General features: G+C 40.9%; 1 protein-coding gene across 3 annotated transcripts in view; it reads left to right on the top strand.

The window, feature by feature from the left end:
• GRM7 (glutamate metabotropic receptor 7) overlaps window positions 1-17026 on the top strand; it is a 314851-nt gene that overhangs the window by 91082 nt on the left and 206743 nt on the right. For all 3 annotated transcript variants that reach the window (XM_075514164.1, XM_075514166.1, XM_075514165.1), the window contains exon 2: window positions 14174-14390. In XM_075514164.1, coding sequence (XP_075370279.1) covers window positions 14174-14390 — 217 coding nt within the window. The remainder of the gene's footprint in view (window positions 1-14173; window positions 14391-17026) is intronic.

Below are 17026 nucleotides of genomic sequence, written 5' to 3'. Positions count from 1 at the left end.
TTATACTTACTGTAGGAAATAGTTCTTTGCTGTGTGCACTGGCTGCCACTGAAACTCAGTGCGTCTTAGATGCTCTGAAATGCTCTTCATAATGTAAAAGAGGGCAATTTGCGTTGGTAAAAAAAATGAAAAGTACCGACAAGTTAGATTTTATCCTTGAGTTCATTTAGGCCATAACTTGTCTCTAGCAGTTGTAGGCATCAATTTATGACAGGAAGGAAAACTAACACTGTACATGCACATGGGATAACCTGCTCCATGTATTCAGTCTCATCCTGATTGCTACCACTGAGTATTAGACATGTGTATAGTATTCAGAAGGTTAATCGGTAGCTGTGACGTGTTTCCTTATTCCTCGTATCCCCACGCACGGTGCCGTGTGCGGGTACGAGCGCTCCCGTGCTCCCCCAGCAGCGTGTTGGAGCATCGCAGGCTCATCAGGAGACCCTTTGGCTGGAAGGGAAGTTATGGAAGGGAAGTTATGGAAGGGAAGTTATGGAAGGGAAGTTGGATGGGAAGTTATGGAAGGGAAGTTACACTACTTGACATCACTGGAGGCGCTTGCAGAAGCGATGCTATTCCCATAAGTACAGGCTGATGTTTTGGTATGGGGAGGTATATTGCTTTGTTCATAAATGAGGATTAGTTTTATAGCTCTGTATTCATCATTTCCAGCTGTAGTTACTTAACCATGGTTTCACCCTGGGCATCATCTGTAGTCAGTGCAGAGATCCATTTCCAGGACAGAAGGAAAAAGTGAAAAAACCTGTTGAAGCATGTAGGTATGAATGACCAGAACTGCAGTGAGAGATTCAAATAGGAGCTTACGCATATTCTTTTTAACTCACAGTTTTGCTCTTGCCTCAACCTTTTAATAATGTGCCAATCCAAAACAAAATAGTTTCAGCTTAAACCAAACCATGCAGGCAACCACAGTATGTGAGCATGCTAAAAACACAGTTTTCTGTATTATTTGACACATTTTAAAATGCAAAAGTACTTCCAATATTATGTGGAAGGAAATAAGGAAAGAAGCAAGCTCCAGAAACCCTGTTTAAAACACTGTTTAACTGCTTGAAATGCAGCTGATACCCTTGTGGGGTTTTGGTGGAGGATCTGGGGGGGGGGAGCTGGAGGAAGTCTCACTCTGCAAGACTCTCCGTTAAAATGAAGACCACTTGGAGACATTTTTATGAGTACAGATTCTTAATTTTGCAATATCAGATCAGTGAAAGTCATTCACAGGAACTCGGTTTTGCTCATCATGATATTCAGCTGCTTGCTGAAAGTTTAACTTTACAATGAATTGTAAATAGACACTTAATATAGATAAACTTGTATTGACAGATTTTAGATGTGTTAGTCTGTAAAGACAAGAAGGCCATAGGCTTTATTCTCCTTGACTATAAGATACTTTGCTATATTGAAGATTTAGGCATAAATATTCAAATCACAGCCTTATTTTCCACAACATAAACACGGACGCTCATCTAGAAATGCAATTATGAGATATGCTGAAATACTAACTCAACAGCTTTCATTTAGTCTAATAACTAAGCTTTGAAGGATGATTGTTTCACATTGTACCACATTGCAATTTGTTTCCACTGTAGTGGGTTTGTATGTGTCTGTGTTTGCGTATTACTTTCAGAAAACTATGTTATGCTATTGAGCTTTTCTATATTTCAGCCTGTCTGCTGAATAAGTCTTTACTGTTGTCTTTATTGGGCTACTTTCAAAATCAATGGGATTTGTACTTGCAGATTAAAAACCTTTTAAAATATGCATAGACAATATAAGGTTCAATTATACGTTTGTAATGAATGGAGCAATGTGTACACATAAATAAAACATAAAAGCTGCTTTGCTGTGTTTATCTTCTGGTTCTGATTTATCTTCAAAATAGTTAGAATTCGTGAGTCCGTATTTGGATGTGTGAGCTCCAATCACTGAAAGCATATTTATGCTTATGTATATACTTGGTGTATATACATCACTTCTCTATCAGTTCATCGTGACTGACTTCTCAGTTTTTGGAAATGCAGACAGTGTATGGGAATGGTATATGTGAAAGGAGAAGAAAACAAATCTACCTACTGCTATCATGTCCCATAACTGAGCGTGGGGCACATACGGACTCTGGTTCTCTGCTCAGCACTGCTTTGAATGGTTGAAATGACCCTTCTGAGAATGCCTTGATGGATGCAAATCTGCGTGCTGTAGGAAGTCGGCTCCAGTCCTCAAGGGATTGGTTTTGGCATCTAGAAGGTCTTGAAGTGTGTGTTCAGACCGTGTAAGAGGCAGCCGTGCCCTCTGTCTCCCTCTGCTTCATTGTGCAAGACTTGGAGAGTCTTGATGTCAGCCTCTCCCAAATGTGAACCTACCTAAGACAGCATCCTTTCCCATTGCCAAGCATCTGATGGGTTAGACAACCGTTAATCTTATTCTTAGCAATGTGGTACAAATACAGTTGCATTCTTGACACAAGTTATTTTGTTATCTGGAGCATTTAATGGACAGACCTTGGTTTCTTCCCTTTGAAATACCGTTGCCTGTTTTATCTGCTGGAGATATCGCTTATGCTTTCTTAGGCTGTGATAGAAGTAAACAACCCCAAAAGTAGATTCAGTCTTAGCACAAACTCAAAGAATACAGAATATGCCTCTCTTAAACTTGTTCTCTTTCATACAATATCTTTGTAATTATGTTTTAGACATTGTGGTGTGTCATGGGATAAAAGGGTGATAGAATATCCATATATGTTATTTGTAGGCTGAATTTGAATCACAGCATGAGGTTGAAAAGACTAGTGCTGCATAAGCAGCTTTGTTGTACCATATGATTACAAAAATGAGGCCATTAGAAAGGTTATAGGGTCCCCATAGTCCCATCACCTTACATGAGTTCAGCTAAAAATTGGCTTGAAGTATTAGCTCATAATAGACAAGATCCGTTGATGCTTTGTTAAGATTTCAAATTACCTCTAGCAGAGACCATCTATTATTTTAATGCTGCTCTCAAGCTTTCATTCTATCAGGGCCAGAGTTAAAATATGAAGAGCTGTGCATTCTTGCATTGCGATAGATGGGCAATCACCACTGATATTTTAACTGATGTATCCTAGGAGGAATATTCTAGTTAGTACTGTAAATCAACAAATATGCACTAGCATATATAAATGTGCTGTGCTGGTCATATCTCAGCCACAAGATCTGCAAACCAGTAACGCTTTATCGCCTTGCTAGTTTAGGAGCAAGCCAGCTAAAATTCTTAACAAGTTAAGTATTTCACTTAAAAACACTAAGTGCTGAAGTTTCATAATAGTACATGTTCCTTTGTCTTTATTATCAGTAATCTCGCTGGTGCAGCAAATAAATATTTGTTTGCAGATGGGAGCTGTAAGAGGTTCCCTATACCTTGATGTGTTTGTTGTGTCAGCCGGGGGAAATTTTGGCTTCTGTCTGTCTGCACACGTCTGTGTGTCAGGGAGGATGGACCCAGCCTGCATGGGGGAAGGAGCTTGTGCCTCTGCCTGCCTGCGTCAGGGGATGTGCAAATGCATCTCCGTGACAGGCAAAGGGATGGGGGAGGCTGAAGTCTGCCAGCCCTCGCCCACGTGCGTCGCTGTCGCAGGCGGCATCTCGGCCAGCGTGCGGTGCTGGGAGGGACCGGCTGCGCGGCCCGGGCCGCACAGTTCATCAGCTGCTGGAGGGACTGTTGGGTCTAGGCAGTCTTTCCTCAAAGCAAAGAAGGATCTTTATATGTCTAGGGCTAGAAATAATGATAATATATAAGTATCCATTGAATTTTGAATTTAATATTATTAAATCAAAATACAGGTAAAACAAGAGGAATTAAAATGTAAGTAATACAAATGAAAACTAATTTTACTTCTGAGAAGTGATCACTTAGAAGTGATCTTCTTCATGATCATATAAACGCAACTTTATGCCCAAAGAGGAATTTGTATACACAAATCAGGCAAGTGTCTATCTAAAAATCTTTTTCCATTTCAGTGTAAGTACAAATACTGATTTCTGGTCGTTCTTTGCAATTTTTTTCAAGAAATGTTTTGAAACAAAAAAGTCCCAAGGTATGACAGTTTACTGGAAAAATTAACAATTCAGATTATAACGGTTGGTCTTGCGAACACAAATAATACCTGCAAACAAAAAGAACCTGTTTTTTATGTTGTTGCGGGTGTGCTGTAACACAACAGCTAAGAAACGTTAAAGAACATGACGTCTTTTGATACCCAGAGGAACGTATTTTTGTCACTTAAAGGAGTAGTCTTCAATATGTATGAAGCTTTTGTGTCCAAGCTACAGCATAGACTGAGATTTTTGTTTAAGTAATTCTCTAAAGGACACAAAGTGAAAGAACAGTTGAATTCCACTTGGGCCTCACCTATTTCTAAAACAATGTGCAGTACTGACAGTGGTGTTGAAATCCTGTTCTGCCTTCCTCAAAGGTGTTCTATTTTTGTAGTAGCAGTACAGTGGGAACTGGGCTTTTTGGCACAGCTTGGTCCAAAGGTTTGAATGAATTATTTTTAAGAATCAGAAACTTTTTAATCGGTTCATAGACCCTGCTCAAAGGAGCTTGATTATAAAGAATGCTCTTTGGCCATGGAAAAGATTATTAAACTGTTAACTGCAAAAAAGGCGCTTACTGGAGCTGTAAATCTCAAAACGTTCAGCAAAGTAGGTTATATCTGTATTGCTGCTTCATGACTTTGTTTGCTTCTCTGTTTGCACAAGGTCTTTGAGCAGGTCTTCAGTGGCTGTGTTTCATATGAAGGTAATGTAGGTGGCTTTGCCTTAGGGACAAAACCCTGGAATTGCAACCCACGCTTTATGCTACCACTTCATTCTTGTACCTCCTCCTCCTGGACAACAGATAAGCATGACTGATGTGACTTTTTGTTTCTCTAGTTTATTGATTCAAGTGTTTTTACTGTCTTGTGGCAGTGTGGAAGAGCCAGGACTAGCTCTCTGGTCTGGTGGGAGCAGGTTAAAGTGCCTGGAGGCACAAGGAAATGGAGAACCTTGCTCTGAGTGGAAGGCAGTGTCACGGAAGAGATTTTTTAAAAATTTCATTTATGCCTGTGTAGGAAGAGAAGTGAACCTGTAGGTTCGTTATAAATTGACTCAGTAGAAGAATTTGTAGATTTTAGCCAATTGGAATACATTTAGTGAGACACAGGTATCTCTCTTGGTGTGCCTGAGCACCCTAATGCAGATTTGACAAATGAAAGTATTAATGATGAAAGTATAAATGGACAATTCTTAATCCACAATATGTAACCTTGAGACAGGTGTTATGTCCTTAGTTATTAGAAGGACAGTATTATTTACAGCCTTATAAGGAGACAAGATGCTTATTTTTGTGCTAGGGCTAATTTTCATTAAAATTGCGGATCCTGGTTTCAAGTCATCTATCCAAGCATCTTTTAGTGTTTAAAAGCTAAGAGATCACCTCCTGTTTTACAGCTATAAAAGTCCAAGCTATGCTATAAGCTCATCGTTGTCACAAGCAGACCTAGGTCTAGGCACAGGTTATCAGGATGAAATGTAGGGGTATTTCATATTTATGGACACCTCTCATTTTACTATGTGTTTGTAATTTTTTTCTTCCTGCTTTCTGTCTGAGTTGATAAAGTGCTCCCATGAGCCATGTGGACAGTACTAATTGCTGTAATTATTGTTCCCTTAATTGCTACAATTATTTTTTCTGGAGTAACTCGTACGAATACTTTCTTACTCTAGAAAAGGAAGCAGGAGAGACCTTGTAGGTATGGAAAACACTCCCAGCTTGCCAATATTATTCAGGATGTCTTTCCACTTTAGTGCTATGACAGTTATGCTAGGGATGAAGGTTGATTTATGTGCCTGGAAATGGGCTCTTTCATATGCTCTTTTCAGGTTTGAAATGAATTTTTTTAAAAAAAAAAAAAAAAGGCATTCAGTTAGAAGGCCAGTTATTTGAGAAAACCTAAGTAGAATTGGAGGTGTTTGTTTCAGTAACAGATTACAGCTATTATAATATTGGTAATCAAGGAGTTGTGAATTTTACAAGGTCTTATTAAGCAGAGCCATTGCTCTGGAAGCACAGCGGTACACTGCGTTGCTCCATATTGTTGGGACGTCAGACCAGTGCTGCATGGCTCTCGTAACAGCTCTGTTAAGGTCTATTACTGCACTGTTCGATTACAGTAAGTCCTTTAATAGGACTGGCCTTCCCTCTTAATTTCCACCCAACAGTCTGCATGGAGCTTCTAATGTTTATTCATTACGTATTGAAACTGAAGTCTGTGCTGCACAGCAAGACAATTCAGTGAAATGAAATTACAGATAACTTCTCCCTGTAGTTCCCCGTGTTTTGTCAGTCCATTACCCTTCCTGACACTACTTTATTCTCCTATCACTGTCACTCTTGAATTATCTGATACTGAGAGGTCCACAGAGCAGTGACCTTGTCCAGTTTTTCATTGACAAATTGTCAAGAACACCTATAGTTCTCCCTAAGTATGGAATTTTGCCATCCCACTTGAAAACTCCCACAAAAAAAGAACTTACATGAGGGTTGGGAGATCTGACATAGATCCTCAACTTCAGATGCTGGGCACTTTGAAAATCTCTCCTTTAAAATGCTTTGGAAAGTGGGATTTACTCTGTTTGATTGCGATGTTAATAGTCCTTGTGGTCTATAAGGTCAAGTTGAGAGAAGACCCATTCACCTGTTAGCCGCAGTCATGATACTGGACGAGTAGTGCGAGATGGAGCTCACACAGCGTGGTGAGGTTTGGTGGAATGGGCCACCTTGGATATAGGCAAAATTTGTGTACATGAATAATTTATGGGTTTATTTCCTTAGTGTTTCTTTTGTGGCTCTTGAAGATATTTCTGTTTTATTAAATGCACTTCTCCTCCTCCAGGCTCAGCTTCTCATTTGTATTTGATGTTGTTTATATTTGTATTTCTGTACCTTATGAAATATCTTCCAATTCCCTTGTAGGTGATTGTGTTGATCTCTAATACATCATTAGGAATTCACTGTGGGATAAAATAAGAGAGGTGGTGATGTGAGCAAACAGGACCTTGTTTGAACACCGGTAGCTTTAGTACTTGGTAACAGAGTGAGAGAAACTGCGGTGAACTGTAAATAGATTAATGGTTTTGAAAATTTTCTGTTATATAAATGCCCTTCTTTAGATGTGCTTGCTTTTGTTCACTGCTCAGAAGAATTTGCTCTTGTGTTGCAACTTTTGCATGCAGCAACAGGTTTGCCATATGTAAACATCTTATAGACTATGGCAGAACTGTACAGAAATACTTTCTATTGGTCTTAAAATTGATTTACATGAAAACTTTTTTTGTTAATTGTTTTACCTCATTTTCTCATTGTCAATATTTGATTCTTGAGTATAAAAACCAGCTTGAAACGCACTACTTCTGAAATTTCATCATAAAACATAATGAGGAGGGATTATCAAAGCACTTTGGAAGGATTTGTTCTCATCATTACCTAAGACTGTTGGGAATATTATTCCCTAGTCTTTTAAGAGTCCTAGAGCAAGAATTGCAGTAATATTTGTTTTCATACGCACCTTTCAGGACAGAAACAGGGCACATGCTGCTAGAGTGACACCTTGAGAAAATCTACCCAAAGCTACTGATTTAGCAGTGTTTAGTTTTTGGCAGGGCTGGCGAGGAGGAGAACAACAGGCAGCGATGTTATTTGTCGATTAGCTGGCCGGCGTGCCGCGAGGCCGCCGACTGCCGCAGGGCAGGCGAGACCCGAGGCCGTTGCACCACCCCACAGATGCCAGCTCCTGACCAAATGGAGCGAGCTCGAATTCCCCCTCCAGCCCAGCAGACATCAGCAGGAAGATGCATTCCGATGATCTTTGCAAGCTTTGAGTCATAATCTGATCTTATTTTGTGTATCGGGTAAAATTTTCTTCCTGTTCGGAACAAAGTGAAAATGAAGAAAGCGTAGAGGAGTTTCTTGCCCAGAGAAAACAGCTAGTTAGAAACTTCAAATAGTTTTAATTCAAGGCAATGAAAACAATTATATGCAGTTCACAGGATGCTGAAGCTGTTTGTTATGCAATTTGAGATGTAAATGGTGAACAAAGAGTAGTTGTACTAACTGATGATTAAATCCTGACATGATAAATTTCTACATGAATAAAATCTGAGACCTAAACAGTTTCGAGACTGTTAGTCATCCATCAGTTCGCACCAAAGAGTTTTGCAGCCAAGTGAAAAGTCTTCAGGCATCTTATTTTTGTAAAGTTAAGTTATTGGCAGGATTTTGCAATTTGTGTAGACTGACACTGCACTGCCAAATAGGATGAGTTCGAGAGGCTTTATCAAAGTAGGGTATTTTTTTTTTCTATTGTCAGGAAATCATATCAATAAAACTTAATAGGAAGTTGAAAGTAAAAATGCAGCAAACTGTGAACTTACTATTACCCTGGTGGGAGCTCATTAATATCTCAACAGGTACACTCATGCATTATCTTAATTGCACATGGTCCTTAGGGAAATTGCCTTTTCTGAAGTTTTCTGACTGCTGTCATTTGTTGAGTTGGGTTCAGGTGCACCATTTTATTAATCTTTTAATAAGTTACCGAGGAGATGTAGCCTAACTCAATCACATTTGAAGTAGCATAGTAGCAATAATTATTTTTATGGTTCCACTGATATATGATGTTCTTGGCTGCGCAAGTGAATTTGCAGACAGAGTTAGGCAGAGGTGGTGAGGGTGTGGGCAGTAAGCCCAATGCTTCTGACAGTTATTGCAGCTTCAGAGAGAGTTGGTTTGTCTCCTGGCACTGGGTCTCTTGCGTGTTTCCAGTTGAGACACTCGGCTATTAGCAAGGAGCTCGCCACTGTCATTTTGCTTGAAAAGAAGGGTCTATTGAACAGTGAGAGGAGGAAGGATACAGGATGAGGCGATAATAAAAAGTAAGCTTGAAATGAAGAATTGGAACAACAAGTTTGTATTTCAGTTGCTTTTTACTCTGAAATACGCAGTTCCAGACCTGATGTTGGAAGATGTTTGATGTTGCAAAGGGTGACTTAGGAGGCCATCAGAGAGACGTGTTGATCCTTGGTGTGTTTTCTGCTGTGGCTTTTGGTGCAGCTGCTCACAAGCAGGCCCTGCTTTTCAAGCAAGACAACCAAGTGTGATCCAGAGAGAGCTTCTCATTAACAGAAAAAAATGAAATAAATGAAGAATAATGTTCAATGTTAAAAATAAATTAACATTAATTAATCACTGACTAATGCAATGTTCCCAGCATTAATCATTCACTCTTACTGTAATCAGACCATCAGCCAGGCAAATGACATGGAGAACTCCTGAGTGTGATGTTTGCCGTAGTCCTGTAAACACAAAGACTGCCTTAGGAAAATCTGCCTCCCACATCAGTGATCTGCTTACTCATCTGCTGACACCTGAGTGTCCTTCAAAAAGCTCCAGCTACAAGCGTGTCTGGTTATAGTGGCGAAGGCTCAGGCAGGACGCCTCTTCTGCAAACGCCGGCTGCTATGCGGTACACGAAGGAGGACCACAGGCTTTTCTTACTCACAGCCTTGCTATGTAAGGGCCAGGGGGATTTTTATCCTCTGTGCTTTATGGATCACAACTCTTCTGCCAAGATGTTAGAGCCATTTGGGAAGTAGACTATAAATCCCTAGAGCTTTTTGATATTTCAAACATGTTTCAGAACAGAAAATAGAAAAATGTGATGGAAGAGAAAGCTTGCTTCTTTAAAGTTTTGAATGTGAGATATTGATGACAAATAGCAGATTTTGCCAAAATGAAGGAAAAATAAATCAGTTAACAGACAAAAAATATTTATCTAGTTAATTAAAAAAAAAACCAAACCTCATTTAAAATACTCTGTGACACGATCCTGACACGAAGTCATTGTAATGCTTGCCGGCTTTGTTGACAGCCCAGCTGTTCCCATGGCAGCAGGACGTGATGTCTCAAACTGGACCCTTGCAGGACCAAAAGGAGAATAAGTATGGCTTAAGAGAAGAAGAGTGATGTGTTTAAAAACTTTTAAAAATGGGGAAAGCTATGGGGAAGGGGGAGTGCAAACCTTTTTACTTAGGTGCTATCTATTTAGTGTGTAAGTTGGGTGAAGTGGGTAAATTCCCCGTTTTTTGTGTGGTTAGAGCATGGCGCAGGCTGGCCAGTACCGTCAGATGGCTTTTGTTCGCAAGCCTGAACCGTATCAGCAGCTTTCAAAACCAAAACAGAAAGAAGACTGGCAACGATTGGCATCTGAGAGGGCATTTAGGAGACACATTACGTAGCAGTAGGACTACGTTTAAGATCATCTTTACTGCTCAGGCATCCCTGGTATCGTACTGCAGCTTGTGCTGCGTTTCACTCCTTCATCTTGTGTCTGTGCATGAACGAGGGACTTCCCATTATAAGGCTGATCGTTCAGCACCTTTCTGCAGGGCTAAATGCAGGTTTTTACGAACTGATCGGGGGAGAAGAGTTGGTTATTAAACATCCACCTATTTAACTGTAGTTTTATGTGGATAGCTTTACTAAGGCTTTTTCTGCACCTTCAAAACTGAAATCCAGTCTGTGTGCATCCAGCCACTGCACTCCTGGTCCCCGGGGCAGGTTTGCTTGCGTGACGTGAGCCGGGAGGCTGGGGAGGCTCCGGCCTCCTGCCCCGAGGGGGAGGCCCGTGCCAGTCGCGAGAAGCACCAGCGTGTGCTCGAGAGAGGTGGACCAAGGGGATGAATGTAATGACCAGAGAGAGTAATCAAATTATAGCCCTTCTCCTTGTTCTCCCTTGGCCCCCCCTTACCCCCCTTGCATGGTGAGACCGTCTTCATCGTCCTTGGGAACAGAGAACTGTGAAGTTTGGCTGGCTTGGGGTTGGGTCTTGAATTGGGTCAATCCATTTTTATTTTGAAGTGCACTTCAACGTTCACAGGAGCTGAAGGTGCATGTCTGTGAGCTCAGCTGGTGAGCAGCCATCAGTACGTAGCAGCACTGTGTGTTGTCTTTTGGATAGCGTAAGCCCTGTGAAGACTTCTCAGAGAGGAGAGGGTGTCTGCCGTTGAGATTTGACTGGAGTTAGCAAGATGATGTGTTTTTCAAACTAAAGTCACTCTCAGTTAAAACAGTAATGCAGAGGAACATACGGTGTGAAGCACGGGAGAAAGGTTTCCAGCTGAGTCCATAGGAGGTTTGTCCACATCCAATTGGATGTGAATGTTAAAAAAGGAAGAAAAGAAAAAATGCTGAATTCTTAGATTTTAGCTGATGCAAACAGATGTCCTGTTAGGACATCTGGGATGCCGCCTGCCTGCACGGGAAGACGTGCGGGAAGGGAAAACTTCTTTCCTAGGCGTAACATGCTCTGACATACTGGACAAAGTTGAACTGTAATGGCTGCAGTCTATATTGTATAGTTTTAAGTGCTTTTCTCCCCATATTCAGACAAAATCTTAAGAAAATTCTACTCCTCATACATATAACTTTATGTTGCTTTTAGATATCCTGCAAGAAATGTTGATAAAAACCCCCAATATATGCTTTTTATACTGCAAGTGATTGAAACAGCCAGAAGTGGTTAATATTTTATGGACAGAGAAAGAAGACTAAAAAACCAAAAAGTCTCCTAAGTAACACAAGAAATGGAGTAAAATCTGTAGAAGCTTTGCTTTTTGTAAAAGTGCAGAATATGCTCCTTTTGATTTTTAGTTGAAAAACCAGTTGCTGGCAAGTTGGAATACAAACACTTGCCATAGATGAAAATTCATATTTCATCCTTTCATTTATTTAAAATTAAAAACACCACCCCTCGGCTATCTCAGTACGGCTCTGTGGGTGGGACTGTATGTTGTGTACTGGATGCTTGTCTAATTAATAATGGGTATACAGCACCCATAAAGTCAGCCTGGTTAACTGTTCCACTTAATATAATACCATCCAATGAATAGATGAATTAAGCTGATAAGCAGCTGAGCAAGCTCCGTTAACTGCTTTGTACAAATGAGAAGAGAGTGATCCTAAAATGTCACCAATTATTTATTACAACAGCAATAGCAGGCACAAATTAGGAATTTCAATTATTTTTGATGGCCAGGGTGCCCAGCATTTTCTGTACAACTGCAGTAGTTGGTGTTAGCTGAAAGTCATCCCTAAGGTAGATTAAAAATAAAGAACCCTGATAAATTGGTGTGATCGATCTATTTGTCTTTGAGAGTGGTCCCCAAGCTTTGCTAGCCCCAAGGCGAAATACTGAGCAAGTAAATCATGTACCAGTGGTCGACACCATGCTGGGTTCTTCCCAGCAGCCTCAATTTTAACTTTTTTAATTTTCTGTGACTGGAGCACTGGAAGGTCTTGCTGGCGACGTGCTGTCCGCAAGCCACAGATCTAAAATAAATCTGGCAAGGCTTTGTAGATGACTGCTGTCTTGCATTAAAAACCTAAAGCATCGCAGCTTTCAGCTTGATTAGCCGCCTCTCTGGTTGTAAAACCAGCAGACATGCAAAGGAGTGACGCAAAGCATCCGAAGCAAAGACCGTGCCAAGTGACTGGGGATTCAGTTCTCTGACATGCACAGCGACAGCCCGAGCACCCACTGAAAGTTTAAGTGTTTGTTTAGGTTTAATAATCCATAGCAAGGAAGAGTGGTACTACGCCCGGGCCCTGATTCAGCAAGCTCCTTGCGCAGGGGTCCCGCCGGTACGGGGCTTTGAGCAAGGGCCATGAGCCATGTGTCGCCCTAGGCTGATGCTGAATGAAGCTAAACAGATCTTAAATAAGTCATGTATTATGGTTTGTTATGGTTTATAATAAATCGATAGGTATTACCTTTACAAACAGGAACGTGTCTCAACAAACATTGGGGTATTTAATAATTATGGATGGTTTGCATAAATTCACTTATCTGTTGGGTCTTCAGCAGCAATTTTGCTTTACAGGTCTGCTTTTGCTCTGCTGTAGTAGTTGTTAATGAACATACAGACGTACAGATATGGTGTGTATTCTGTGGAAATGCTGTGTATGCTCTCATCTGCTACTGACCCCTGTGGGAACTGAAGGCGCCGAGCCCTTTGCAGTATTGAGCCTGGGGAAATACAATGTTTATTCTTCTGAGAAGGCAGAAGAGCTAATAAATACTTGTAGGAATGCTGTGCAGAGACAGAATATAAGAATGCAGAAGATGCTTGTACTGAAGCATGAAATACTGACCTTTCTGCAGTCTAGAACTCTCAAATCATTATATATGATCATGTTTGTGTATATTGCAAATCTTTTTTTCCCCTCCTTGGCATCTCAAGTGAGAGTTATGGCAGGTTCCTTAATTTAAGGAACAGTCCCAGACTGTTACTCAAACAATTGCATAATGTGTTTTGGGATTAACATACTGTCAGCTTGATAACTGCTTAGGGACCTTTGTTATCAAGGAGAAAATAGCTCTGAACAATATTCTAGTCTCTCAGTTACAAAAAGTAACCGTCAGCCTCCTTCGCACTCTGCTGTGAGAAGGAAAAGCAAGAGCTCGTTTGTCATGGGCAGGCGGAGTCTTAGGACAGAGCTGAATCGGGACCAGGTTGTCTTTGTGGGGCAGACAAGTCCATGCTCAGCAATCTTCACGACTGTTCTTCATCAGAAAGAATCAAAAATAAACATCCTTTTGTTTAAATCTGGAGTCGCAGTTTAATGTTTAAGAGCTTCTTCATCCTCCAAAAACTGATGAAGGGTCCTTCTGGCTTTCAGCCAGCAATGACAGATATGGATTTAAACTTGGTTGCATTCAGGAGCCCAAATAACCTGATGCTAGTAAAACCAGAGCACCAATAAAAACGACATAGTGAGAAAAATGGTTTGTGTGTGCTGTATTTGATTAAGATGGCCTGAAAGGAAGAAGTTATGAATATGCACATATACAGTTGTTTTCAATTGATTAATGATTTTTTTGTGTAACTTGAAGGCAATGCAAAGATTGTTTCTTTGACTTGTACGTTGTAAAGGAACATGGTGGAGAAATATAGATGGATATGACAAAGACAAACCGAGGCTCCCCTGAAGCTAACTGCTTTAGCTAACTGCTGCAAGAAGTGCAATGAGTATATGAATATGTATATTTATCAGAAATTATTTTTTTCTACAGATCCCACAAATCAGTTATGCCTCAACGGCACCAGAGTTGAGTGATGACAGGCGCTATGATTTCTTCTCACGTGTGGTTCCTCCAGATTCCTTCCAAGCACAAGCAATGGTGGACATTGTGAAAGCTTTGGGATGGAATTATGTGTCCACTTTGGCATCTGAAGGGAATTATGGAGAAAAAGGAGTCGAGTCCTTCATGCAAATTTCCAGAGAGGCAGGTAGGCAACGCCCATCCTCCCTCCAGCAAACGCTATGGAAGTAATGAATGTTATTTTGTACCAAATGTTACATTATTTTTCTAGAACATATATTTGATTCTGAAGTTGCTCCAGTTCTTTGCAATGCCTCTGTAATGGCTCCTAGATACACTCATTCCTAAATTGCTTATGGAATTTCAGAGAGTTTGAAACCTTAGTGGTTTTCAATCATTTCTGGAGAAAATAGAAAACCCTGAGTCTTATCAAGCTCCTACTATTCCACTGGATGGCATTATATTATGTTGACATGGGTAGAAGACAGATTTTGAAACGCTGAGCTTTTATCTCTCCACAGCTAGAAATTCTGTGAAGACTGCTTGTTACCAGACATTGACTTGTGTCGTACTATTGCTGTTCACCTTTCAGATAGCTGCCTGACTTGCATTGCTTTTCTTTAGCATTTCTCTTGACCAATTCAGTTGATAAAATTCATAATCTTTTACTTGAAGGCTCAAAGATTACTGGCGTGGGATATGAGGCAACAAACTCAGCAGTATGGTGTGAGGCACATCAGACCTCTGGTGTGATGCATCACATTTTTCTCGTCACTGGTTTCATTTAGTGGTGTCCCAAGAAGGCCAAACTGTGTTGGACAAGTCATTGCCAGGGAGAGATGTTCCAAGAGGACAGGGAAATGCTGTGTCTTGTGCTAGGTCAGGCTTACGGTATCGAGTTGAACCTTCATAATTCTGTTAACAGAAATTTCTAATTTTACAGTTTGCTTTCCTGTTCTGGTACAAAACGTAGAGCAGACCTGTCTTGAAGGTATGACTGCTGTGTCAGTGTGCTCATACCCGTGTCCTGGTAACTTATTCTTCAGGGTAAACAGTTCTAAATTTCCCCAGAGATGCCAGAATGTAGGAAGACTTTAAATGGCACTTCAGGGAATACAGGTATAAATCCATGGCAAACTGATTTGCAATCCAGAATCATAAAGGTTTGAAAACTGAAATATTTGAAGTAGATTCCTGTACTGGTAAGGAAAAATAAGCAGAAGATGTCATTCGTTATTGGTGATATACGCAAGGCCCATCTCCAGAAGCACACAATGATATATCCTGATCCGGAACGCATCATCGTTGCGCAAGAATAAGCTCTACTGTATTCCCAAAAGGAACTCACAGATCTCCCACCCTGTAACTGCCCTGGCATTGGATTAAATAAAACCAGCACAACGCAATCCACAGTTCACTTAATGACATAAATCACCAGCCAGATTAGTAAGCGCACGAAAGGAAAGGGCTAGGACGGGACAGGCGTTGCTCTGAAGCAGCCATCAGAGATTTCCATCTCCTCCATGGTCGGCCAGCTGGTTCCACAGCATATGCTCTGCTTTTGCAAATTGCCTGTGTTATCTGTGAGGTGGAGCATCAGCTCGCTCCCCGACTGCCACGGTGCAGCTGATGGATCGCTCTTGGCAGCGTCATCCGAGGAGTGAGTGGAGAAGGCGGCTGCGCTTAAAAGGGGCTTTAGAGAGGGGAATCCGGAATTGTTTCATTATGTTGATATCACAGAAGGAACCTATATTTGCATAAATTTGTCTGTTCGTTCGAATGCATATTTATGTGGTATTAAAGAAAATGGGTTTGGGTTTAATACTGCAGGAAGTGACAAATGCCAGTGTTCATTATAATTTAAAATTTACTTTATTTGCAAATATCCAGTGTTGCAAAATCATACCAGAAATGTGTTCTCTATGTCAAGGACAAACTCTAGCTGAATAATACTGTATCATTTTAAAGACCTTCTGTAGAATTAAATTAATGATAGGAGCTGTTCATGTAGTCAACATGTATTTCAACATCCTTCATAAAAAATAAAGCATAAAACCAAAAGAATACCCTGCTTAAAACAGCTTTGCGTGCAGGGTGATGCAGGTCATGCCTGCAAGATTAAGACACTAAGAGGGATAGTGCATAAACTTTCTTTCATATACGCAGCCTGCCTTGTCTGGAAACTGGAATAATCCAATCCCCAGCTCTGCCGCTGAGTCAGTACAGCCGCTTTTTCTTCTTAGGGCTGCGCTGAATTTTTTTATGTTACACAGATAAAGCTTAGGTGAAGTTCGGAGGGGATTTAATACCTGTCAACAAGTTCCCTGGGTTTTTAAAACCCTGGGAAGTGTAAGAAGATCCCGTTGTCTAGATATTTAATGGAGCAGTGCTGCCTGGGCATCTAGGTCCTGACCTTGATCCCCTACAGGGAAATGGCACCTTGTCCCCCGACTTCGGGGATGGGTTGTGACCATCTCCCAGGGGCTGTTTTGGGGGGTCACATTGCAATGGGATTTGCCCGTGCTCTGGGGGAGATGGCATGGAGGGTGCAGCAGTTTTGGGGTTGCTTTCCTGGTGCCTGCTGTGGCTGTGCCTACCTGGGGACTTTTTATGCAAAATAAATGGTTAACCAGGGTGTCAGGTGATTGCTGTAATATCAGGGTTTGGAAGGAGCCTCCTGAAGAAGCAATAAGCAGCAATAATTTTACTGACTCACGGCTGTGGTGTAGTTAATAGCTCATTGATCTATCTATCTATTTAAAAGCATTTGACTGGTCAAGAGCCCTGTGTCTGAACGCATGAAGTGAACAGTCCTCTTTAATG

The sequence above is a fragment of the Mycteria americana genome, chromosome 11 (genome assembly GCF_035582795.1).
Source record: "Mycteria americana isolate JAX WOST 10 ecotype Jacksonville Zoo and Gardens chromosome 11, USCA_MyAme_1.0, whole genome shotgun sequence".
NCBI classification, from domain to species: Eukaryota; Metazoa; Chordata; class Aves; order Ciconiiformes; family Ciconiidae; genus Mycteria; species Mycteria americana.
Note: the sequence above shows the minus strand (reverse complement) of the source record. Positions and strands in the feature narration are given on the sequence as shown.